This window comes from Cheilinus undulatus, linkage group 20, assembly GCF_018320785.1.
Source record: "Cheilinus undulatus linkage group 20, ASM1832078v1, whole genome shotgun sequence".
NCBI classification, from domain to species: Eukaryota; Metazoa; Chordata; class Actinopteri; order Labriformes; family Labridae; genus Cheilinus; species Cheilinus undulatus.
This window is the reverse complement of record NC_054884.1, coordinates 30,894,620-30,922,359: the sequence shown is the minus strand read 5'-3', so window position 1 is coordinate 30,922,359 and position 27,740 is coordinate 30,894,620. Positions and strand designations below refer to the sequence as shown.

Here is a 27,740-nt window from a genome sequence, read left to right as displayed (position 1 = left end):
AAACAATCCAACAAAGTCGATAAGTCTTTGTTAACAGGCTGTTTGTTTGTTTGATTCGAGGCTCCGGTCTGGCTGGCGTCTCCCAGAGTAATTCATAATTCCTACAAATATTACACAATCCATCAATTTCACTGCTCCTGTTAAATTTACAGCAACCGAATCTACATCATAAATAGCATCAGGAGCCATATTTCAAATGCAGCAATGTGAGATGTCATGCTACTCACTTTGCAGATCCTGCCAGACACCATTTATTACACATGGCTGCTTGTAAACATCAGTGTAACTTTGACTCTTTTAATGAGATATGCAAACATAAACAAGCGCTGGAGTTCATCCGTCATCTTCCTGAAGTTTGGATAAAAAGTTGGAAGAGCTGATGTAATTTGATTTGAAGACAAAAACAAGTCATTAAGTTATATGATACTGCAGAGAGTTATGTCCCCTGGCATACGCAAAACAGAAGATAAAAGAGGGGTATGAGTGGCTGGTTCTACCATCTGGACTAAGCACCCCCTCTTAATTTTAACTTGCAAAATGGTGAAACAGATCCCTCTTTTTAAGTCCCCTTCCATCAATCAACATTTAACCCCACCATGACCTGTCAATCACACCTGAAACGTAACACCAATAGTCTCAAATGCAGCCCCTTGATCAATAACCCATTAAAAGAGCAGCCACAAAGGCACCAGGGTGGCAGATGTTGACACTTTACACCACCTTTCTTATTCAAACTATCAACCAGGACTTAAAGAACGTTAGAAACACATAGGGGATATTCTGGATGTGTCGCTGTGTAGCTAAAGTACCAACCTGAAGGTCTGGCCTCGATCACGTAGCGCGTGATGGGAGCACGTCCTTGGTCCCCACTGGTCCAGTGGATGGTCAGGGCCGAACCATAGCGTGAAATGAAGGGCTCTCCTGGAGGTCCTGGGGCTCCTGAGGAAGAATATTTCAGAACTGTATTAACCTCAAAAGACCCTACAATTACATATGAGGAAAATAGGTTTAGGCCATCCTACAAAATAGCAATAACTTTGAATGCAATTAGAATTTTTAAGAAAATTGTCCTGGATGTCCATGAAGTTTAAAGTAAAGCATTTAAAGTTCGTTAAATACTGTCTGGATATTTCAGGGAATTTTCTCTGAAATTTTCAATTATTTTCATAGAAATTTAGGGGATATGTTTGTATTTTTGTGTGGTTTCATAGAGCATTGTAGGTAAATTTGCTTGTTTTTTTTTTTTGGATGTTCATGGAAATATGGGAAATTTATTTGTATTTTTTGGGTAATTTGTAAGAAACTTTTCAATGTCTTCTATGGAAATTTAAAGGATGTTTGTATATTTTCGGAATCATGCTTTGGCTTTTTCTGGCATTTTTTAGGAAAATTTGTTTTTAAATTTTTTGGCACTTGCTAGAAATAATTTTTGAATCTGAACAAGAATTTTCAAGTATTTTCATGGAAATAAAGGTGAAGTATTTTGACATTTTCATGGAAATGTGGGAAATTTATTGTGTTTTTTTTTATTTAAAATTGTTAAATAGTCTTCATGGAAATAAAGGGAATACGTTTTAATATTTTGGAAGCTTCCATACGACATTTTTGAGAAATTTGCTTTTTTGGGCATTTTTTTAATGGGAATTTGGTAGTTTTGTTTGGAAAATTCTATAGATTTGAATGAAAATTTAGAGGAAATTTAATTGTGATTTTGGGGAATTTGATAGGGAATTTTCAAGTACTGTCATGGAAATTAATGAGATATGTTAGTATATTTTGGAGATTTTTCATTTAACAATTTTAGGGAAATTTGCCTTTTTAATGGAAATTTTGGAAATGTCTTTTTTTCCTTTTTTTTGCATTTTCATGGACATTTAAGGGAAATTTATTTGTAATTTTTGGGGAATTTCACTGGGGTTATTCTCTGATTTTCATGGAAATTAAGGTGATATGCTTGTATATTTTAGAGTTTTTTGGCTTTGAAATTTAAAGATTTTCATGGAAATTTTTTGGAATTTGAATATTTCTGTCATTTTCATGGAAGTTAGGGGAAAGCATTTATATTTTTTGGAATTTGTTAATTAGCTTTGAATTTTGGGAACTTCTCTTAAAAGTCTTTTAGGAATGGAAGATTTTGGGGAAATTTTTATTGTAATGTTGAAGCTGTTTTAAAAATGTTTCACTGAAACATTTGAGAATATCTAAAGAAACTGTTTTCTGGGATACTTTAGCAATATGTTTAAGAGTATTCACTTGCATTTTAGGTAACTACTTTGAAATTTCAGTGAATTTGTGTAGAAAAAGAAAGATTCAGAAAAAAATTGCTGTTCAAAGACAAGGCTGATGCTTTAATTTATCAGGCCCTACTTATCCTATGTAAGTGGTAGAACTCTCAGAGTGCATTCTAAACAAAAGCTCAGGTCTAAGAGAGTAAAAGCATTAGTAATTTACCCAGTAGATCATGAGTATGGAGAATCCACTATTTTACTTTAGCAACCCACTGTTGCTTCCTTGATTTTAACATATTTCCTAGTGTACTTAAACTAATAAAGCAAAGGCCAAAGCTTATATTTTGTCATTAACAACCTAGAGTAGAATTGGGTTTTGTATTAGTTTTAAAATTTGAAACATTTAGACCATTTCCTCATCAAAGTGGCGTTGTTGGCAGGATCTCAACACAGCAAAGACTGGCAAGTGTGCAAATTTGTATTCTGTGTCCCACACCATGTCTGAGTTTGATGATATCAAAAGAACCAATACTATAATTAGGCTAAAACCAACAAAAGTGAAGTGTAAAACACTTTTCAAAAATTTTATGTGAAAAAATTCAAAGTGCTGTATTTCTACTTTGCTTCCTTTATAGCATTTTGTTAATTCTATGCATTTTTAGTGGCTTTCCAAATTCTGCAGTTTTCCAAAAATGGTCTCTTTCTGCTGCGTTACAGCGTTACAGAAATTTAAACACTTGCAAACATTATGGTTTTGGAACTGAGTTGCAGTTGGAGATGTTTGTGTTTCAGGAACATTTTTGGGCAGACCCTAGTTGTGTCTGACGTAAACCAAAGAGAATTCTGTCTTTGGTCCAGTGGGAAGTAAAATACCAGTCTAAGAGTGATCAAGTTTGTGCACACTAAAGCGGTTTATCAACACTGGTTTGATAGCCGCTCATGGTAAATCTATGGTAATCCCAACACAACGATGTAGTTTCTAGAGTTTTGATGCACTAGCTAAGTTTACAATGTGGATCTTTATCAAGCTTTGGATTTTTTTTTTTTTTTGCTGTTTCAGAACTACAACTAACTGCTACAATTAACTGATTTAATTATTGTCTCCCTCCACTCTCGATCAATCACAGCTTTCTCTCAACAAGGTGGTCCATTTAAATATGACATCCTTGTCACTGATCTCTACACCAGCACTGATCAAATTTTACTTCTACTGGCAGAGCTTCACCTCCACCACCCCAGCATCCAAGCCTCCTTCTTTCTAGCCTCAAGCTTTTGTTGCACCCTTATATCAGGGTTGGGAAGAGAGGAGTGGTGGTGTTAGCACTGTATAGTCAGTCTGCAATAAATAGTTAAATCTAAGACATCAGTGACCCTGACTGAATTAAAGTTATTGCGATTTTAAATAGTCCAAATGCTTTTATTTAAATGTATTCACAGACTTTATGGATTCAGAGAGAAATTGCAACTTTTTGCTCTGTTACTATGAGACATGCTACACACATACAAAGGCCTGAAGGTGCAAATAAGACCTGTGTTCATCTGCTGCAAGGGACTGCCACCAGTTTCGATATCCTGCTCAAGGGTACCTCAACAGTATTTGGAAAGTAAAAGGTCCTTGACATAAAAAAAAAAAAATCCAACAAAGTAAAGTTCCACTTTCTATACTTTGTACATGCAAGGTCTTAAACTGACAATCTTCTGATTTCAAATCCATGTTCCAACTGGCTGAATGTCTACCCATATTGATTTGTTTCCTTCAATGTTTTGACCCAAACTTTCTGTAAAAAGTTCCAAAAGTTACACATTTAGACTCACACTTAAGGTCTGGATTTTAAATGACACAAACATTTTTAAAAAGTTCAATTTTAGTAAACTGCATTGAGATCAGAGATAATGTTGCTGAGGTCAGAAGACACTTTTTCAGGATGATTATGCTGAATCAGATATTAGTCACCAAAGCTAATCTGTTGTTACTATTGATAATTCATGTTTATTACATTAGTTTCCATTCCTTTATTATCAACCTATTCATTTTTGCCATGTTTGTAGTTTACATCCTACACATCAGATAGTTAAATACAGCCTGAGCTCTCTGGTGTGCTCTCTAGAGGTTTCCTTCTGTAATGAATGTTGCCTAAAAATAAGTATATGCAAGAAAGCTCATGGCCCAGCTGGATGCATACAGTTTTTGTATCTCCAGCCTAACACAAGTTTTCTCCTGGGGTCTACAGTATCATGAGTTATCTCTCCCAACAAACATCACAGCCACTCTACCTTCTCCAGGTCCAGTGGTAATGTTGGCCTCCACCTCGGGCCCGTAGATGAACGTCTTGGCCCGTATACGGAAGTTGTAAGTGATGCCGTCGGCCAGGTCTCTGAGCTTCAACCAGAGGGGTCCGCTCCCCTTCACGTCCACCGTCACTGTCTTACTGACGCCTGGGGGGGAGGGGGAGTGGAGACATTCGGCACAGGCCACTGAGGACTCTAGACAAACAAACCACATTTAGAGCAGGCAATGTGGGAGCACACTCGACACAGGCAAACAAACACAAAAACACATATGCAGTGATGGGATTAGTCATGAATTTTATGTCTGAGTATCAGCACTGTAGTCACGTATCATTTGTAATGATTGCAGAACATGAAGAAAAGGTTGCAATGATGCACAAGCTGTTACTGTCAGGGTGATGATTAGGCAGAGAAAATGCACACCACAAGATTTTAACCAGGTCAAGTCATATTGAAGAAATTCCAAATTCATACACAAGGTTAGAATATTGATGTGTCTTGTGATGTGCATGAAGCCCTGATAGAAGCCAGCAGCCATTTCTAGCACTGAAAATAAGGAAAAAGAGCTTACCATCTACAGGCGTGGAGGGCTCATAGACCAGACGGTAGCCCTCAATTATGCCGTTAGGGAAGGTGGGCTCGCCCCAGGAAACGTTGACTGAGGTGGTGGTCAGCTCACTGAAGTGGATGAAGCTGGGAGCACTGGGAGCTGGAATGTACAGATGTCACAGGTCAAAAAACATGGAAAAGAGTAACCAGATTAGGATTATTTTTCTTCCCTCAGGGGTAATTTTCTGGACATATGGTGCATTCATGGGTTGACTCCATCAGATCTAAAATGTGCAGGGGTGGTGGAGAGAGGGTTTATTACAGAACCCATACATTTAGCTACAAAGCATGTAAGCTTTCACAATATTAGTGAATAAGGGCTATCATATGACTAATCTCAGATTTTCTGTAGTTAATTGCGATTAATCTCCCTATTTGAAATTCCACCAATTTGCACTGTAAATTGTTTTGTTTCATTCTGGATTTTGGTACAGTCTTAAACTAAGACCTGCTTTTATTTTGAAAGAAAACAGGAGACCTCAGGTAGATTGATGGTTATGACATGAACCTAACCATGGAAAAAGGAACTTGCTATGGATTGAAAAGGAAATAAGGGAACAGCAGAAAGGTGAGTGTTTGATCATACAAGATGGGTTTTAACTTGTCCACTGATCTGTCTGTGAGTTTTTAAAGCTGGAATAAGCCTTTAAGAAGCAGGAGAGGGTGTACTTTTATTTTATTATTGTGGCTGCAGGGAGACGTTGAAGTGGCTTGAACAAAATGTCCTGAAGGCATGCAATAAATGCAATTAAAAATTTAATGAACTAATTATGGACTTTAATTAATCAGGATGAATGCATATAGCTGCCAGCCCTACTGTAAATCTATAGGAAATATTTTATTAGGCTAACAGTTTAATTTGAATGGGTTGATTTACCTCAGACAATACCTAGGGCATTTTTGTTTGTCTACCTAGCTTACCCTTTCAAGATGCTAGCTTATAGTACATGTGAAATACCTTAAAAGACATTTATTGTTTAAGACTAAAAACACAATTTTGAGGTGCAGGAGGCCTAGTGGTTAGGTCCCACCCTATGAAGGTTTGAGTCTGGCCTGCGGCCTCTATCCCCCATGTCTCTCCCCTCTCTTCTCCCTATTTTCAACTCTATCTACTGTCCTCCTCTCTAAATAAAGGCATAAAAATTCCAAAAATATATCTTTTAAAATAACAAAAACCAAACATAGGGATGTGACTATGTTTTAATATGCAGCACACAGATTCAGAACTAAGGAGAAATATACAGACAACATGACATTTGTCAATTAGAGCGCTCTGACACATTCAAATGATTGTTGACGAGTGATCAATCTTGTCCGCCTCTGCTTGTGCACAAGCATGCATGAGCTAAAATACACCTCTTCCATCTGTACTAGGGCCAAAGAAGTAGACTATATCTGAGCACACTGTAGAGTATTAGTCAACCAAACTGGACTGTGGGGGTCAAACATGCTTGGGTGCGGTACTAATTGCCTTGTGTTAGCATGCCCTCAATGACACGTAAACATGTTGGCTAAATTGATATGCTAGGTTAAAATTTAACACACCTAGATAGTGTGCTGGGGTCATTTCACTCTTGCATGTCAACTTACTGATAGTTATTCTATACATGCGCCCAACTTCCTGTGCTGCGCTTTGACCTAGAAGTTGAACAATCTTGAATAAAGCTGTATGAATCTCATTTCAGAAGCATTAAGTGTGCAAAAAAAGTTCTGAGGTTTACATGTCTTTATCATTTAACACTGAACAGGTTTATTGCTTGCTAGCTTGTGAACTGATATTTGACATTTTAGGTAAATTGGAAGTGGGTCCATAGGAACTAGCTAAAATGATGCCTATCACCACCTACTGTAGTTGAGCTGGCCACAACCTTGGCTTTACTTGGCTGTGCATACTAAATTGCTGACAGCCTTTAGACTGGAAACTTGTTTAAGGCAGCCCCTACTGGTTACGCACTAATGTTGGATGAGAAGCCTAGGTCTGAGCTCTGTGTGGGCCAGTCAAGTTCTTCCATACCAACTTGTCAAGTCGTGCGCAGTCATGTTGGAACAGAAATGGGCTGTCCCCAAACTGTTGGCACATAGTTGGAAGCATAGCATTGTCCAAGATGTCTTGGTATACTGAAGCATTAAGGCTGGCGTTCACTGGAGATAAGGGGCCCAAACCCTTAGAAACAGCCCCACACTATTAGCCCTCCTCCACCAAACTTCACAGTCAGGTAGGTAACATTCTGCGGGCTAAACCCAGACTCGACCAAGAGTCTTGTTTTTTCTATTAGCACATCTATTATTACTTTCCATTCCTACTGCATATTCATTGCTGCAGTTTAGAAAAGTTGTTCTGCAGAAGTAGGGACACTTTCAGGAGACAAAGCCTCTTTGTCTTATGAAAATACATGGGATAACTTTCTCTGCAGTACTCCTCCCTCCTTCCTTCCCATTTTTACCTGTCATCAGCTTCCACCTCTTATGACAGTGACCCATGAGGGAAACCTCAGGGAAATCTGTGAACATCTTATTTTACTTTCTTTTTAATGGTCCAAGCTATATCATTAAAAATGCAGCTAAAGTTTTAAATGGCTTCTGTTACACAGGGGTTTTAGAGAGCATCTCTCTTTCTTTTGAGCAGGAAGACAAAAAAAGAAAAGCGTGAGGTAAGAAGACAAAATCATGAGAGAAAGAAAGAATTAGGAGCAGTTTGATCCGGATGTTTTGTAGACGTAGCGTGCCCGCAGTCAGAAAACTTGCTTTGAATTTCAATCCCATCCATTTTTTAGACCAAACAGGAGACTCAGCGAATGAGTTTGGAGTGGGTTTGCTGATTAGGAACTTATGCTCAGTGTGTGGTTCCGCTAACATCGTTTGGCATGCTGACAGCAACGATTAGCATCATCTTCACAACAAATTCTCTCCTCGCGGTTGACTCCTCCACTTTGAGAAAACTGCGAGGGCTCTCCAAACTAACATCAGCAGCATATAAATATGACAAATGAACATGTACCAACTGTAATTTGTCTGCTTTAGTCATGTCGCTCTTTCAGCTCATTTATCTTCAGCTTGTCTCCTCGTTCTCAGCAGCTCTCCATCATGTGTTTATTCACTACAAACTGAAATATTTGTTTTTATATGTTGCTTGTTTGCAGAAGTGCTGACTGTTGCAATAATTTACCATATTCACACAGCAGCCATTTTTACTCAGCATGTTTGCATGCACAGTTTAGTTGATAAAAGATGTGTAAGGCCATTTCCCTACAGTTCTTGTTCCAGTAGCACTGGAGTAGAAGCTATTCATTAAAGGGAGCATTTCTGCCTCTGTTATAGTGGATGGCGATTAAGCTGGTTACCATGGACCTTTTCTTGTTGCTAACCAGCCACCAAGTGGTACAACCTTGTAGTTATAAGTTAAACAATAGAAACATGGTCAAATTTTAAAGTTCTGTACATTTCATACATATCCTGGGCTTTGCTTTTTGCAGAAATGCAAGTGATATCTAAAGGCAACTCGTACTATGGTTAGCATTGATGCTTATCCACTCACAGGTCCAAGCCCAGCATGCCCAACATGTGCAGAACACCAAGTAGAATTTGGGTCTGCATGAGGAGTATACATGCAAGAGTAAAGACATTCTGAGCTGCATTATCTCGGTATGCTAATCCAACCTCAAGAAATGCAATTTAGTACAATTTCATTTGGACTAGCATAATAATGTGCATCTAAAAATCCAGTGTAAGACGGATGGGCACAATAATTGACGTTTTCTAACAGTGTGAGGATGTAGGCTATCATTACACTGTGGTATTATAGCTGACAAAAAATTACAATAGTAAGTAATAGAGGGAGTTTGGCAAAACAATGTCCATTCATCGCATCTTGATTTTTAGCAACTGAGCAAATACGTAAAGATACATCAGCCAAGATATGAAGGCTCAACTGCATATTGTATGATCCATTGAATAAAACAGGTCTTCTAAGTCATAGAAGTTAGCAAACTTTTTTCCTGTTAGAAACTTACAATTACAGTATATCAGCAGATATTACATTAGTCAGCTTGCATTTTTACATTAAAACTAACTCAGGGGTTCTCAAAGTTTTGATAGCTGAGGTCCAATTTAGGAATCCAACATTGGACTGAGGGCAGCTGAAGGGAAAAAAATGGAAAAAAAAAACAGAAAAAAAAACCCCATTTGTAATCATTTTAATGACCAGGTTGCATCTCAACAGTTTACATTTACTGGTCTGCATCCAGTAATGTGCAATAAACACATTTTAATTACTATAAATGAGGCTAAACCTGGCAAAACTTGAGAAAACCTTGAGAAACATTGTAATGCACACAAAATCCTTAGGGTTTTCTGCCTTCTACAGTCAAATTTGGGATATAACAGTCCTGTGTGCAGTCCATTTCAGAATATATGTAAAAACTTATTTAGAACAGTCAGTCTCAGTGTGCCTTGCTTCCTGTCTTAACAATCGCAGTCCGCCAGAAATGTGGGCCTTCTGTGGGCCGCCATTGGGTCGCGGGCCGCACTTTGAGAACCTGTGCTCTAAATAAAACTGACTCTAAAAGAATCAACCAAATCACAACCATTTTGCCATGTCTAGCTTGATTAACTAGACAGAAGCCAACTAAAATAAGGAGGAACACTATGCCATATCTGGAAGTCCCCACCATATAAGCTGACCCATAAGATAAAATGAAGAAATAGCAACTAGCTAACCTTACTCCTAGTTGAAATTACTCTTAGCTAGCTAGCATTTTAATCACTCTGGGTAGGTAAGGGTGGGTTATTATGTATCCTTTCTAACTGATAACGTTGACAAGGAAGTGGTTTGCTAATACTTAAAAGGAGTAAACAGTCTGCTAACAGAAAAAAATGCTTGCCCTTCATGAGAATATTCTAATGCAGCCAGCGTAGCTTACATAGCTTTGTTAGCTGCGTAAGCTACATAGCTACAGCTAAGCTCACACAGCAGCTAGGTAAGCTTTGCCTCTACCTTATCTATATAGCTAAGTTAGCTTTAGCTACATTTGCAAAAGAACATGTTAGAGCTAGAACTAACTTAGCTATAGGATAAGGAGCTATGTATGCTTTTTTTATTCATGAAATGTTTCTTAGTCTGTAATGTTTGCAATGTGGTTATTTCATGAATGTAGCTGCCAGACTTTGATGATGAATGAAGTTGAATTTAGAGAAAAAAGTCAGATTGGAAATAAGTTGTACTGGCAAATTACAGCACTTTCTTTATGAGATACTCAGTGTCTCAGATGACTGATCTATGAGATCTCAGAGATGTACAGCCTGCAGCTAGACCCCTCTTGTAAAAACTGACATTTGACAATCAACCAGTAGGCCTATATTAGATAACCCATATAGCTGAGAGCTAACTGTTAGCTAACCTTATTGTTCACAAGCAAACATTTTTGCAGGTGGGGATCTATCATTTTCCATTCTTTTGATGCTCCTTTTTCAAACAGTAGATGAGAAAATGTGAAATGTTGATATTAGCTGATGTCAAAAGGTGGTGAATGTAATCTCACAAATCAATTCACTCTCAATGGGGGGTGAAAATTTGGAGAGAAATCAGGCAATTTTTGACCTTGAGATATGTACCTCCCACTTCTCTCTATGCATTGTCTTTTCAGTTGGTCCCTGAGAACTGGGATGACAAAAGCTGTGGAATAGCCTTTGACTTTTCACACTGAGCTTAAAGTCAGACCAAAAATGACCACCTCTGAAAATAAGATCAGTGACATCTTATAGTTACATTTCCATACCTGCTTGTTGAGTACGTCCTCTCGTCGGTGGGCTCCGGGGTCCGTCCCCTGCTGCATTAAAGGGTGCCACACTGATCATATAGGTGGTATAACTGGTCAGGTTCTTCAGCTTTACTCCTCCCTCTGGCATGAACAGAGTCCGCAGGCGCTCTGTCTCATTCTTACGCTGGAACTCCCAGAAGTAAACCTACCAGGAATACAAGACATAAATAAATATTAATGTAAATGTCTACCAGTGTCTCAGGAGAATGCAGCAACTTCTGCTTCTGTAAAACTCATTTCAGAATCCCTTAAGGGAAGAAATTTCTTCTTATTTCCTGTAAATGTTTTCTTGAGGAAAAGACTAAATCTTTTATTGAAAGCCCCTCTGCAAAACTGTGTTAGTTCAAGTTTAAAGATGTTCATTCAGCTCTGATCATCATTAAGATACAGTATGCTGTCTCTTGGGCAGCACAAAATCATATAAATTCCTATTCATTGGGTCAAACAGAGGACAATACTGGTGTGACTGTAGATTAATTAGTTATACCTTATAGCCCTGGATGTCTCCATTCTGTGCATCTGCAGGGGGAGGATCCCATGTCACATCCAGCTGGGTGGCTGTTGCTGACTGAATGGCAACCTTCTGTGGTGGGGCTGTAGGCACTGTTAAAGGCATCAAAAATTAATACATGTGTTAAGACATATATAAGAACATGTTTTGCATCAGCTATTTAGTTGAAACAATATTACGCAGCATTATTGCTAAAGGGCCTGTGTCACTGTTTATTCTGTTGGCAGCGCTTATTTCCAATATAAAACCAAAAAAGTCCAATGTTTTCCCATAAGCATCTTCAGCACTAAAACCTTGGCTCCAGATATTTTTTGCCATTAAAGTGCGAACTGTTCAACTTTTGGAACACCAAATGAGCATTATTCTTGTTAATGTGATGTTTATCTAACTGACCAATGAAAATCATAAAGGGGTGAGATTTTTGATATTAGTTTTGTCAAAAGTAGTGGTGGAAAAAAATGCAGATTTTACTCATCTTTTCAGCTGCAGATTCCAAGTCAGATTCCTATACTTTTTTTATGTTTTCCTTGTTATTTTTCAGTAAATTAAAGAAAATATTAAAGTCCCTGTAAAGTGAAATCTAAACCTTGAGTCTTAACACACTAGATATGTTGGAATGACATTGCTGAAAACATCCTGACTTGGTTTTATTTGAGCTGGACAAATATAGTATGGGCCCGTGACATCAACAGTCTTGATGGGCAATTGTCCCACCCCCTTAATGCTAAAAAATAATATATAATCATCTCAATAGAGTCTGATGTTAGCCGATGTCACTAGCTTCACTGAAAGTCAAAAACTAGTTATATGCTTTGTTTTTGTTTATTGTGAGGTAAATTTCAAAAATCTGTCAGCCACAGTGGTCATTAAAATGATCATAAAAGAAAGATTTGTGCCAGAAAACAGTAAATTTAATCCCCACTTCTGTCTTCTCTGCAATGGCACAGAGCAAGGCGGCTGTGCTCTGATCAGAAGCATTTTTTTTAATTTGAGAGGATCATATTTGTGACTGAAATATTTTTGCCTTGTGGTTCTCAACATGGAAGCCTGTAACACAACAAACCTAAAATACAGATTTTTTTTTATCACCTTACAGGGACTTTAACTTATGGAAATTACCAAGAGAAGCCAAACTCAACCTTCTTAACCTAGCAAAAATAGGCAGGAGTAAGCCAGATACCGGTCTAAATAAGTTCACAGTTCCCTGCAGTTGTCTTTGTAGTGCACATTTTGTACACGGAAAGTTTAGCTAGCTTTAAATATCAGTATAAAATGTCTACAAATCCTTTTATGAAACATAAAACAGCATTTTTATAGCAACATGTCATTTGCTAACATTGGCAAATGCAGCACACTTCAAAAATGGACTTTGTTTACAGCTGTCTTTCAACCACAGGAGATACCGACAACAGAAAGACCACATCAATGCCCCCTTCTATAGTCTGATAATGTTGTGACATTTTAATGAAATACTTTTCATTAATGAAAAGGTTTTCAGGTGGAAAGCTACATAGGCCTTAACGTTTATACTTTAAGATCACTGTCTAATTTTGAAAAAAAAAAAAAAAACCTTGTTGAATATGGTCTTCATAAGTTTCTCTGTTTGTAAGCGATCTTGAGGTGACTCACTTCATTTGAAAGTCCCAAACATTTGTGTTATGTTGGCTTATTTAATTTTGTCACATTTTGTTACTTTTCGTGGCTCCAAAATACACCTTGAATCTAATTATTGACTAAAATACACCTTTTACTTTATTTACAGTCATGTGCAAAAGTTTGAGGCATGTATGGCAGGGTCTAATGTACCACAGCCTGGGGCAAGAGTCAAGCTTGACACGTCATCACACAAGGTCAAGCTCAGCAGCACCTCCTTCGTCAGGGCCTTTTCACCCCTGGTAATACACTTGGAGACCACCAACAGTTTTCGGGCCCTTTGGACATGCACAGCATGATCAGAGGCTCACTCCTCTTACTCCACCATAAAGGTTTTATTTTTTCAGATTATCTTTCCATGCCCCAGGTAATATGCAGGGACATCCAGAGCATGACCTGGGTTGCCTCAATCCCCATTCCACCTAGTGGTGCCTTGCTCGCTTGGTGGCTTACTCGCCATTACATGCCTTACTTCCGACTCAATTTTTGGCCCAAACATGCCTCTAAGTTTCACAGTACTGTATGATTTTTATCTAGAGGATACAAATAATCTCAAAAAAAAAAGCAAAAAGCCACGTCCACTTGAACGAGGGTGGTCGACTCACTCAGCTCTAAAGACAGTGTTGATTTAATAGACGGGAAGTGTACATACCTGCTTCCCCTACAAACACCTCCTGTGGCGGGCTGTTTGGCCCCTCGCCCACGGCATTGTATACACTCATGCGGATCTCATAGCGCTTGTGTTTGCTCAGCTCTGCAACACAGGTAAACAACCATGGATAGAAAGTTAGGAATCATATTCGACACCCATTCCTTCTTCACATCTGTAATTCCCACCTGTGCACAATGTAAAACACCTATTACAATCCTAGAAAAAGTTGTTGGTGCAACAACAAAGCTGTGCTGGGGTCCCACCCACCAGTGTGATACTCGTAGCAGGAAATGAACACTTATAATACTGTATGCTGTAATTATAGGAGAAATATGTGACCATCTGCTTTTGTAGCGCCTCTCTGAATAAGCTGACATGTGCAAAACAAGGAGTATGTTGGACTGTGCAAGCTTGTGCACTCAGAGTCCAAGAATTTCTGTATACAGAGCGCCTCCATGAAGCTTAGTAGAAGTGTTTGTACCATTGAGATGCGAATGTAAGCAGCCAAATGTTGTGTTAATTTGGTCGACACTCTGGTTTTCCCTGTATCGCTGTACAGGACAGCAGGGCACTTGAGGCATATGGTGAAATCCACAGAAAGATAGCTTTGCAGACAAATTGAATCCTTGTGAGTGCATGAGTGAGTGTTTATGTGCAGAGAGTGAAGAACTTACTGTCCAGTTCATACTGGTTCAGAGCTGGTTCACTGAGATTGCGGATGCTGTAAGGGGCTGCGATGAAGAGTTGGAAAGAAAAAGAAGATATAAAAGAGAAGAATTAGCCAAACAATAATAGTGAGAAAAACATAATATTTTGTAGTCCAGAAAAGTATCAGTATTTTTATAAAAACCAACACAATCACAGTAGCCAAACCTCTGTGAGTGAGCCCAAGAATAACTCAACAAGAGTTAAATTATAGGCTAAGTTACACAGCGCAGCAGAACAAGAACAGCTCCTGAGTAAACCTAATAATAGCTTGTTGCTGATAGCTGGTGATCACAAGATGAAATGTTTTGCTGAGAAGTGTCAAGACCAGCGAGGAAATGTTCGAAAGAGAACAGGCCTGTATGAAAGTTTTCTTCTGATGGAAATAATGGTGCTGACTCATAAATACTGCGCAGGGAAAATAACCCCGACAGCGTCTGATAATTGCCCGAAAATAAAAGTGAAGTAGCAGAAAAAACAGCATCTTATTTCCCTGCCAATCATTAGTTTATGAATCTTGAATGAATTTCTTTCCTTGTTTAACTTCTTGAAATCCATGAAGAACTTTCTCTTCTTTTGCTAAAAGAATGGTAACAGATTCCAGCTTTGGAAATGCAACAGAATCCCCTTAAAATGTGCCAGTTAACTAGAGAGTTTAAAGCTTTTTTTTAGGGTTAAAATGTCCAAATAATTGACTCAGTAAATCCTCTTTTAATAGAGAACAAATTATTAAGCTTCTACTGTTACAAGCAAAAGTATGGAGAAATGTTACCACTGGCAGGTTAACTGAGCTAGCAAAGGGTTTAAATACACAAATAGCTCACCCAGTAGATCCTATAGGGATTCCTGTATCTATTATTTCTTGCCTTAGCCTCTGCTGTTTTTGGTGCTGCTAAAAAGAAATGTTACTGCTAGCAACAGGGTTTAATCACCTAAATAATTCATCCTGTAAATTCTCTATTTTATAAAAAAACATTCCTTATCTCAGCTTCAACTATTTCTAGTGTAGCTAAGACAAAAATGTTATTGCTAGCAGGTTAATAAAGCTAGGAATGGGGTTTATAAACCCCCCAAATCACCCAGAAAATCCCTTATTGATATATGTTATTCCTTTCTTTAGCGTTAACTATTTTTAGTGAAGCTATGAAGAAATGTTGCTGCTAGCAGATTGATAGAGGTAGCAAAGGGTTCAAATACCCAAATAATTAACTAAATAAATTGCCTATTAACATATCATTACCTTAGCTTCTACTGTTTTTAATGTAGCTGAGAAGAAATGCAACTGATATCAAGTTAATTCACCAAGAAAACCCTTTATTATTATTCCTTATCTTAGCATCTACTGTTTTTAGTGCTGCTCAGGAGAAATGTTACTGCAAATAGGCAAATAAAGCTAGCAAAGAGTTCAAATACAAACATGTTTTACCCAGAAAATTACCAATTAACATTTTGCTGCCACAGGAAAGTCTTTAGAAAAAAACTAATGCTACTAAAATACAAAGCAGCCAGGTTAGAAGGGAAAACTAGCTAGCCTAGGAAGCTAATCAAAGAAAAAGCCTGTATTTCTCTTACAAAATTGTAGTTAAGGTAATATCAATGCTGCTAAATATTTCTGATAGCATACAAGCTAGCCAAGTTAAAGCCATTGTTTTCATTGTCAAGAAGAAATATTGCTGATATTATATAAGCTTGCAAGGCTAGGGGACACTATTTCTTTTACGAATTGAAGACAATCATAATTAGATGTTGAGAATATATATTTTTGCTAGCATACAAGCTGGCTAAGTTAAAAGATATAACTAGCTAACACAGGGAATTAACCAAACAACAAGCCAAATTTGTTGTTTAATATTCCTGATATTATATAAGCAAGTGAAGCTAGAGGTAAAACTAGCTAGCAAAGAAAGTTAACTGAAAAAGAAGTCAGTATTTCTTTTACTTATTTGTTGTTAAGATAGACATAAGAATACTTTTAGAAGACATATCACTGATAGCATAAAAGCTAGCTAGGTTAGGAGGTAAATTTAGCTGCCAAAGACAGTTAACCAAAGAAAAAGTCAGTGTTTCATTCATAAATTTGTAACTCTAAGAAGATTTTGAGAAGAAATACAAATGTTAGCACACAGGCTATCTAAGTTTAGGAGATAAAACTAGCTAGAAAAACAGCTCTAACCAAGACAGAAGGCAGTATATCTTCCTCAAATCTGCAGTTAGATAGCCATTTCTGGTAAAAACATACTAAAAACAACACTCAAAAAGTTCTAGGTGTAACACCCAGATGTCACATGACTATAAGAGAGGAAGTTGGCATGAGCTAGCTAATCAGGGTCAAAATTGTGCATTAGAAAGTGTTCTAGGAGATAGCTTTAGGTTTTTTTTTCTAACAACTAAACTGCAAATGTACTTTTTGTGATGAAACAATGGTGAAAATTGTAGAAAATTGGTGAGTTGTTAGCCGGCATGATTCCTCACCAGTCAGCTCAGCCCAGGTGGACGCACTGTTGTGGATAGCATGTGCAGAATAGCTGCGGAGACGGTCGTACATCAGCTCACGATAGCGAATCCTGAAACCCAGTAAGATCCCATTGATCTTCTCCTCAGAGGGGGGCTGAAAAAGAGGAAGGAAAGAGAAGTTTAGAAGTTAAAGTCTGATGTAGCAGATGTCTGCAGAAGCGAGACCCAGAAATAGCTCTGAATACTTCTCGTGACCTAGTTTCACTTTTAATGAGGTTGGTAAATCGCTAATTTCACCTTAATCGGCGTTTTAGTTGTATGTTTCTTCTCTGGGATAATTCCACTTAATCACTGAGTGTTTTGTCTCTACTTAAGCATCACTGAAGAGACTTACAGTAAGAAAACTGAGCTCATCCACAAGTGAGTCACTTGGAGAAATCCCCCATAGTTGAAAATGACAGAGCAAAGCCGGAGGGGAGAAAATAAGCACTTCTCTAAGCTTACAAACTCTACAAGTGTTCCCCATAAAAGTAAAATTGTGGCTTGGAGCCTCCTGTTTTTTCCTCTTTATGACTTGTTAATTCAGGTGTGAGTGTGGGAGTAGACATGAGGGGTGTTTGTGAAAGTGTTTAGCATCCAGTTTGTAAGTACAGGCCTGCTCTGTGGTCTCTCATGCAGCCAATTTTCTCAGACTTTCATAAATTAAGCAAACAATAAGGGATAGAAAAAAAAGCAGAAGACAGCGTGCCCTCTTACCTTCCAGCGGATGAGTACTGATGTTGTTGTGTGCGGCGTGACGGAGAGAATGGTGGGTGCTTCGTCAGGCGCTGGGGTGATAAAAAGTGAGATAAATGAGCTTAATTGACCTGAAAATGTGAACAATTCAAGATGCTTAATCCATCCATGTGCAGTGGCATTCATGGAGCATAAACACACAATGGCAAAAACAAAAAAGCCATTGAGGGATGAGTCAAAAATAGCATTTTGGAAAAGATATTTAGACGGAACATTTATTTAGTTTGTTAAGGCACCACTGGGCAGATCTTGGCAGGGCCCTCACACTACCCTCTTGTCTCATGGTAGCTGCAGATAGAGCACACATGATGTAACCTGAAGGCTTTGCCAGCAGCGTTTGTATCACAACAATAGGCTAATTCATGCAGACATTAATCTCTTTTCACTGGGACACAAAGGAACATAGTGTTAATATCAGACCTAAAATTAACTATAGCCTACATATTGTTATAAATGGGTTTTTATAAAGTTCATTTGCGTTACAGCCTTATCTTGTCTTAAAAATAATGTCAGACTGCCTGGAAACTAATTTACCATATTCACACATCACCCATTATCCTCTGATGTTAAATTTGGAAGCTCAAATCCTCGAATAAGGTTGAAGCCTTGATTCAATTTAATTAGTTGTAGAAACTAAGAGTCTCTGAAAATCATTAACATTTGACCATTTCTCATGTGACTATTGGAAAAAGTATGGATAGTAGAAACCTGGAGGACATGGAGCCATATTCAAGATTAAACAGCACATTTAATAACCTTTTAGGCCCTTTAAGAAAATAAACTACAGCTGTCAAACAACCACCAATGCTGCTTAGCTAGTATTACCAAAAGCCAGTAATTTACACCTATTTTAACTTGCAGTTCTGGATGGCTGAGTCAACTGTGTTGACAGAAAATGATCTTTGGAAGTGTTCCTATGCAGTGATTTCCAGCACAGAATCATGCCTTTTTTTAACAGTGCAACCTGAGGGCCTGAATATCACAAGCATCTAATATTGACTTTCAGCTTTCAGCTGGGGGGGGGGGGGGGGGGGCAGGACTGTCTGTTCTGACCTTGTCAAAACTAGATGTGCATTTATTTTATAAAAATCATGAGAAACAATACGACGGCATATTAGGGCAAAAAATACACTGTAAAAAAGTAAAGACAATCCATTAATTTCAAGTTTTTAAAATCTTGACTCAATAACAGTGTGAAGTCAAAAATTTACAAGAAAAAAAAACTGAAAACAGTGACTTTTCCGTTTTCTAATCTCAGAAATTTTAGGTTTCAGTCCATGTACATTTATGAACTTTTAAAACAAAAAAATGTAGCTTTTTTTCTTGGAAATTTACGACTTTTTACACTTAAGAATTTCAAGTTTTAATAAAAATGACCAGATCCTCTATTATTTTCCTTCTAGAGTGACTATTAACCACCATTGTAATGATGAGTAGTTTATGCATAGATCTTGTTATTTATTGGTAAGTTAATGTTTGATTCTGATGTTGTGCTGCCATTTTGCTGCTTCTCTGTTTGCTTGTTTGGAAGTTATGTTTTGTTTTTTTTGTAATGTCTTCTAACTATTGTGCAGTGTCTTTGGTTTTTTGAGAGTGCTCAATAAATAAAATGTATTATTAGAATTATTAGAATTATTATTGACAAAATATGTTGGTGGGTCCTAAGGGAGGGGGTTTGCCTTGGCTTATCTTATACAAGTTTGAGGAGCTAAGGAAAATGGTTGGGAAACACTGCAGTAGATGGTGGGATATGCCAAGTTTTTACAATTTTTTGTTGAGGAACAGTTTTGCTGAAAATATTTAGATGCAGTTTTATACAGATTAGTGAACCTCTGCCCATCTTCACTTCTGAGAGACTCTGCCTCTCTAAAATGTTTCATCGATACCCAATCATGTTACTTACCTGTTGCCAATTAACTTAATTAGTGGTAAAATGCTCCACTTATTAGTACCACTTATTTTTCCAGCCTTTTGTTGCCCTGTCCCTACTTTTTTGAGATGTGTTGCTGCCATTAAACTCAACATAAGCTAATATTTCTAATGGTAATGGTAAAGTGTCTAAGTTTCAGCATCTGATTGTTGTTTATGTTCCATCGTATATAAAATCTGGGTTGCAAATCTTTGCATTCTGCTTTATTTTAATATACTCAGTGCTCCAACTTTTTTGGAATTAGGGTTGTACTATTAGTAAACTACAGCCATTGTAAGTGAGTCATTTAAGCCTTAGAAACATTAACTGATGACATTATTGCATTATTTTGGGTCAGTATAGGGCCCGCTCTTCTTCCCTTTTCACTACTTGTTGCTTTGGAAACATACCTTTTCTAATTTACATCAGGATTATCAGTCATTTTCCAGTGTAACACACAGTGATGCAAGCTAGTAATCTGTTGAATGTTAACATTAATTGATGTGTCACTGTAACATATACATAAGGCCTGCCCTCTGTTGATTGAATAATTATAGTTTTCAGTTGCCATTCAATTAAGAAGCAGTGAAATGAAAACCATTTCATGCTATTCCTCTAATTTGTACATTTTTTTTTTTTAATTTATTTTTGGCCTTTTTTGCCTTTATTAGATAGGACAGTGGACAGAGTCGGAAACAGGAGGGAGAGTGGGGAGAGACATGCAGGAAATAGTGCCATGGGCCGGATCCGAACCCGGGTCGCCTGCGTATATGGCGTGCGCCTTAACCACTCGACAACCGGCGCGCCCTAATTTGTACATTTTTAACACAGCTCTATGATATTATTCGTTTGATAACAACAACAGACTCTGAAAGTAACATCAGAGGAAAGTGGTCAGTGGATACTCCAGGACGCTGCAGCAGCCTTTAAGAAATAGTCCTGGAAATAACCCCCCACAGAACACAAAGAAACATGGCTTTTTACACTTCAGTGTAATGAAAAAAACTTAAAATGTAGACTTTTAAATGCTCTACTTGCTGTGTTTTGGTAACTTCCAACAGAGCGATGCTTGCTGTTTCCCCTTCTTTCAAGTCTCTATGCTAATATAAGCTAATTGGCTCCTAGCTGTGGCCCCATGTTTACCAAACAGGGATGAGAGTGGTTTCAGTCTTCAAATCTAACTCATCAAAAAAGCAAATAAGAATATTTTTCAAAACCTTTCCTTTAAGATCAAGCTAATTTACCCATCAAATATTTACACTGTGTGCTGAATCTTCTCATTATGTTGCCCTTACCATCCTGCAGTGTTGTGATCGCTTCACTTTCCTCGCTGTACTCGCTGTCCCCGATGTCATTGGTGGCTTTCACTCTGAACTGGTAGGATGTGAAAGGCTTCAGCCTTAGGGGATGGAAGCAGAGAAAAGCACATCAAGCTTGATGATAAACTACCACAGTGGATCTTAAACCTTTTAAGTCCCTGACATCAAAAGAGAAATATAGTCTCACTGTGGGAGCTACAAGTTTGTGAGGCACACTACAAAGCACAAATTTCAACTAAGTGCTGACTGCTGCATCTGCTTTATTTCGCTCAATTTATACTGGTATATTGCTCTAAACTAGACTGCAACAGCCTGGAAGCATTATTATGTGTAAGGATATTGTTGATTTGCCATTTCTGCTACAGATAGCAAGATTTAGGTGAATGCAGCGGTGGGACTGTGAAAAGATGTATGGTTTCATTTAGTGTTATCCTCCAAATCTAAAGAGAACAAATAGAAACACATAAAGGTGAAATGTTATAAATTTAAAGCTACAGTTTACCTAGACACGATGTAAGAGGAGGACTCGTGGTTAACAGAGGCAGAATGGACCGTCCAGTTGTTCTCAGGAAGCTCTCTAAGCTGCACCGTGTAGTAGCGCACAGGGGAGAGGCCGTCACTGCCCGGCTCCCATGACAGCAGGACCTGGCGGGCCTGGATGTCTTTTTGCAGAACCACAGGGCGGCTGGTGGGCTGGGGACGAGCTGGAAGCATGAGCACAGGCATGTAAATATGCAAAGAGGTGCTGCAAAACAAAAGGAATAATGAGAGAATTTAAAGTTTGGAGGGAAAATAGAGCTTTTGGAATTGGTTTTGGGAATAAATGATTTCCTACAATTTGCATGTGCAATGATACACGGAAAAACGGATTACGATTTTGATGAATGAAAAGAACCTCCAAAATGGAAGTTGGAGAATAAACAATCCACAGCATGCCCTGAGGGAGGCAGATGGACTGATTCACTCTTACAACTGCATCAGAGCGCTTCTGATAAACACCCACAGGGCATAAACACTCCCCTAGAAAGCACATCTGCTAACTGGACTGTTAACTGGAATCGAGAGCGAGGAAAGGCTCAGCAACACCCTGTACAAGTCGTTTCATTACTGAGATCACACACCTGTGTCTGCTCGAACAACTGTGCTGTTTGTGTCCTTAAGGCTGGTTTACAACAAATTATGTCATGGTTACTTAAAGTTTAACAGCTCATAAACAACATGAGAGGCAGTGGTTGTGGTGGGCTGACTTTAGTTATGTAACCAACTCAGTTCAGACTAAAAGCTATTAAAATTAATTTTGGTATGATTTAGTCATTACAACTTCCTCTCAAAGAGAATTACAGATGTGCTGCCAATAAGTAGAGTAGCAATAATATTGTCTATATACGGCATGTCAAAAAGTGACATATACTGATAAACCACAACAGCCAATAACAGATCGAGATTTAAGCTCTTTAATCATTCATTGGCTCTATAGATATAGTAACTTCCTAACTTAAACTGGACTGTTGCCAAGAGCCTGTTGACAGTTGCCTGACTGATTCATGGAAACCAACTGATCGCCTATACAAAGAACATTTAGCATTGCCTAAGTACAGACTAATATTTAGCCCTGGGACATTTCATTAAACATGAAACAAGGAGTTTCATGGGCCAGTGCTGTTATACCATATATCAGAGCTGTCCCATTGCTGAAATACTCTACATGAGAGCTTTCACAGCGCTGTTATACCATATGTTAGATCTGTCCCAGTGCTGTTATACCCTATATCAAAGCTGTCCCTGTGCTGGTACCCCTATGTCAGAGCTGTCCAAGTGCTACTGACAGTATCAGCTTTCCAGTGTGCTGTTATACTTTTACTCAGTTCTGTTATTCTCCATATTTTTCCATTCCTGTTTTACCCTATATTAGAGCTGTCCCAGTGCTGTTAAACTTTAAATCAGTGCTATTGTACTCTTTGTAACACCTGTGGTCTAGTTAGATTATTGATGGTCAGTAATGCATTATTATGTTGCATAATCATATGTATAGTGTTTAGATACACATTAACCATGGTTACCTCTTTTCTCTGTGGTGACCACCAGTGCCTCAGCCGCCTCTCCCCACCCCTTCCTGGTCTGTGCTGTGATGCGGAACACGTAGATCGACTCCGGCTTCAGGTTGGTCACCGTGTATTGGCGAGCGCTAGGGTTCAGCACGTCCACAGTGGCCGCGTTGCTGTTTGTGGAGTTGAGGTGGTATGTGATCTGGTAGGCTAAAGAGAAAAAAGGATAGAGATTGTTTTCAGATTTGTATCGGAGCTGTCATTAGGAGCTCAATTTCAAATTCAGTCTTGGCTGAAAAAAATGTGTTAAAGCATTTGTTGTTTGTGTTGCTTTTCCTAACAATACTAGGAAAAGCAAACCGCAAAACACACAGCTTTATCTCTTCTGAAATGATCCCACTAGCATCTGCTCCTACTTGCTACTGCGTGGGTCTGACATGCTGTACAGTTTAAAATAAATGATCCGACAGATGTATAATGAATCAAATGCTCATGAGGAAATCCTCAATTAGTTTACAAGAGACTCCAGCTCTCTGATCCAGTGACGGAAAATAACAAGTCTGAATGTGTGTGGTCCACCAAAAAGAAAAGCATAATAAAAGTACGTTATAAGTCTTCAAGAAGTACACCTTTGGCCTTATGCTCCATTGAATCTGAATATAGAGGCCAGTATGTGCACTGAATCACATTTTCCTGGTCAATAAATACCATAAATACCTAAATATTGTGTTACAAACCAAGTATAATGCCATTGGGCTGTGATGGAGACTGCCAGATCAGCCTGACTGAGGTAGTCCGCACTTCAGGGAACAGGATACCCACTGGAGGTCCAGGAACTGCAGGAAACAAGCAGACATTAAACCCCTTTAACTAATCAGAAGTTATGTTAACTTAGGATCTGGAGTTTTTAACTCTTTGTCTCATTTTACTTTCATAACTTTTTGGCTCACAGTTTTGATCTTATAGCCAAAATTACAAACTCAATTTCATTTGATTTATTTTGAACATATTAAAAAACAACAAAATAACATTATGCGTTCTATAAAGACTCCCTTCCTAGCCAAAGAAACTAAGGGGAATATGTCTCCTTTCTTTTAAGTTATATAAAATTATTTGAGGCCACTGCTTGTAAAACAGCACCAAAGACTACAGATTACTACCAAAGTAGCAATAATGTAAGACAGATTACATAATGTCTATGATTTCTTTAAAGGGTGTTTCTCACAAAGTTTTCAATTTGTACTCCTTTTTTTTTCAACACAAATGCTCTTGCAACCTGAAAGAAAATTCCACAACTCCCTACAGACTGCTTTTGTCCACAGTGGCCCCCAACTTAACGGAAAGAAAACACCCTTTTATCCACTTGAAATATTTGAATTTGGAGAGTGTATAAGCACAGTGAACAAGCAAAACATCCCTCAATGTCATTTTAACAATAGAAAGTTAAAGAAAATACTCTGCATAAAAGCATCAAGGTAGCCAACATGGAAGAAATTCATCCTTCATTAAAGCAGCAAATTATTATAGTTTATTAATTTAAAAAAAGATTAAATGGGTTTCATTTTAAATTATTCATTATAAGAGAAACTACTGAAGTGCCATTCATGCTTTGCATTAATAGAGGCAGTTAAATATGCACAGCTCTTGAGTCTAAGATTCATTTTCCCAAGTGAGAAATAAACTGTATCGTATTGCATTGCATCGGTCCTACTGTACCTTGCTCTACTAAATAGTATTTTATGGTATTGCTATCATATTATCGTACCATTTTATTTTGTTTCATTTCAAATCGTACTGTTTTGTATTGATTGATCGTAGAGGAAAAATTATATTCTTGTAACATACCGTATCATTTCTTTCCATTCTGTATGGTATGGTATCGTATTGCATTGCATTATTTTATGTCCTCTTGTACCTTCCTCTGTTAAGTAGTATTGCATGGTATTGTTTGGTATGTATTCATATCATATCATATCATACTGTTTTGTATCAGATCCTAGTGTAACATTTCATTCTGTATCATATCGTATCATATTGTATCTTAAAATATTGTATTGTGTCATACTGGAATGGCTCGTATTGTATCATGTGGTTCTTGTATTGTATCATACTGTACCAAACCTAACTGTACCTTATTATTTCATATCATATCACATCGCATTATGTTCTACTGAACTTTCCTCAATTACATGGTAATGTATGGTAAAGTATGGTATGCCATTTTAATGTATCATATCTTCTCGCTTCATTTCATATCTACTGTAAAAAATCTGATCATGGTGTATCATTTTGTTCATATATCATATTTTATAATACAATATTATATTACCATACCTTGCCTTTCTGTACTGTACTGATAATTTCGCATCATAGTGTATTGTATCGTATCGTATTGTATTGTATCGTATCATATCGTATCGTATTGTATTGTACACTATCATATACTATCGTTTACTATTGTGTGGTTTGGTAGCGTATCATATTGTATAGTATCGTAGTGTACTGCATCGTATCGTATCGTATCGTATCGTACACTATCATATACTATTGTTTACTGTTGTGTGGTTTGGTATCGTATCTTATAGTATCGTATTGCATCATATCATATTGTACTGTATCCTATCGCATTGTATCCTATCCTATTCTATCCTATCCTATCCTAACGCATCGTATACTATACTATTGTGTGGTTTGGTTTTCTACTGTATTGTGTTGTATTGCATCGTATCGTATCCTATACGATACGATACTATACGATACTATACTATTGTGTGGTTGGGTATTGTATTGTATCATTCTATTTGTGCTAGATCAGATCACATTGTATTGTTTCATTCTTGTTGCAAACTGTGAGATAACTCACTGCACTGTATGGTACCATTTTGTTTTGTATCCTATTGCATCGTATTGTATCACTTAGCATTGTTTCTTATTGTATTGCACCATATCACTTTGTATTGTATCACATTGCATTGTAGTAAGTCCTGTTGTACCTTCCTCTATCATATTATTTTGCATGTTATCGTCCGGTATGCCATTGTACCATACCATATCTTATCATATGGTATCTTATCTTATTGTACCATATAGTATCACATTGTAGTGTTTCATATTGTATCGTAGTTACTGTATATTGAACCTAAAAGTACTGTACCTCATCATATAGTTCTGAATCACCCCTAGCCTTATCCCATCATATTGTCTTGTCTCTTCTCATACTTTAGAGCATTGGTTTCAATTTCATCAAACCTAACTGTGGTGCATTGTTTTGTACCCAACTAAACTGTACCGTATAAATATGTCTCATCTTGTATCATCTCATAATTAACCATATTGTATTATGATTGCACTGAACAATATTGTATTGTCTCGTCCTGTATTGTATTGTACCGAACCACATCATATCATGGTTTCATTGTATCATAATGTATTGTGTCGTACTGATATGATAACACTGTTAAACAGTATTGCTCATTGTTACTTCTGGCTGTGTCCCTACCATCATCCAAAGTCCTCTCCAAGATGGGTGGAGAACTTGGTCGTCCATCTCCAATACGTGTGAAAGCCAGCACTTGGATCTCATAGAGCACATATTTTCCCAGACCGGTCAGCTGGACACTGTGGGTGGCGTTTCCCTCCACTGTCCAGAAGTGGACTACACTGTCAGAGTCCTTCTCTTTGTACACCACCTTACAGACAGAAGTTGAGGCAAAATTCATTTGAATTTGTTGATTTCTCTGTAAATAGATAGTGAATAACTGTAAGACATAAAATGAGACCTTGTAGCCCAGAATGAGACCGTTCCTATCCGGCTCAGGAACTTCAAACCAGCGTACCAGGATGCTGCTGGATGTGGTGGCGAAAGCAGACACATTTGTGGGTCCACAGGAGGGGACTGAAGAACAAAGAGAGCACAGAGGCGAAAACATTATGCCTGAATAGTCCATTGTTTGCCTTCAATTCAGAAAAAATTAATTTGTATTAGACAGAGATGCACTTTGAAGTATCGGCTGTGGTTATATCATGTGTTCTTGCACGTAGTGTCTGATATTCTGTTCCCCCGCAGGCCTGCTAAGAAAGAGAAATGAGTCAAGAAAAGGCCTTTTTTCTCTTCCCTGGCACTCATCCCTGGACATAATGCACTGATTCCTAAGAATCTGCAGCAGTGAGTGGAAAAAAGGAGCACAGGAATTCCTCATTCGAGTACATGTGTTCTCAATTTCCTCAGACTCCTTTCTTCACTCCTTCCATTCCTCACTAGCCGGCGTCTGGTGAGAAATTTGAGTGCAGAGGTACAGAGGGAAAAAATGTTCTCCTTTAAATAGAGTTTAGGAGTAAAAGGATTCAAATTAATTCAAAATATGGCATATCTTAAGCTCTATGTGTATGATTTATATTCTTAATATGACTTATAATACAGATATTCTGCACAGATATAGCAAAAAGTTTTAGAGAAAATCAATGCAAATACTATTATGGTGCCTATGCAGGATTGTGTCTGAGCTGCTGTGTGGTTATTTAAGGTATAAAACAAACATCTTTATATGATAATTCTGCAGCTTTACTTAGCTTTATAAACAGATATCCACCTGTGAATAGTAAATGTGGATATAATTTTGGTTTCAAAAGTGTTTAAATCTGAATTTGTGGTTTATTTATAGACCAGGTTGCATCATCTAACAACATCTAGTGAAGCTATCCTAAAAAAAGGGCATGAGAAGAGCCAAAAAAGGGGAGAACAAATTGAAAAAAACT

The 27,740-nt window shown here is 37.8% G+C and overlaps 1 protein-coding gene across 1 annotated transcript in view; it reads right to left on the bottom strand.

Annotated features, from left to right (window-relative positions):
• Positions 1–27,740, bottom strand: part of sdk2b (sidekick cell adhesion molecule 2b) — a 179,467-nt gene that overhangs the window by 26,460 nt on the left and 125,267 nt on the right. The window contains exons 25-39 of the mRNA XM_041815899.1: positions 26,765–26,880; positions 26,485–26,674; positions 23,723–23,821; positions 23,001–23,195; positions 21,443–21,644; positions 20,917–21,020; positions 17,674–17,744; positions 16,936–17,071; positions 14,433–14,489; positions 13,759–13,860; positions 11,430–11,545; positions 10,901–11,087; positions 5,089–5,226; positions 4,503–4,712; positions 814–939 (exon numbers count right to left, since the gene is read on the bottom strand). Of these exons, the coding sequence (XP_041671833.1) occupies positions 814–939; positions 4,503–4,712; positions 5,089–5,226; positions 10,901–11,087; positions 11,430–11,545; positions 13,759–13,860; positions 14,433–14,489; positions 16,936–17,071; positions 17,674–17,744; positions 20,917–21,020; positions 21,443–21,644; positions 23,001–23,195; positions 23,723–23,821; positions 26,485–26,674; positions 26,765–26,880 (2,049 nt within the window). The remainder of the gene's footprint in view (positions 1–813; positions 940–4,502; positions 4,713–5,088; positions 5,227–10,900; positions 11,088–11,429; positions 11,546–13,758; positions 13,861–14,432; positions 14,490–16,935; positions 17,072–17,673; positions 17,745–20,916; positions 21,021–21,442; positions 21,645–23,000; positions 23,196–23,722; positions 23,822–26,484; positions 26,675–26,764; positions 26,881–27,740) is intronic.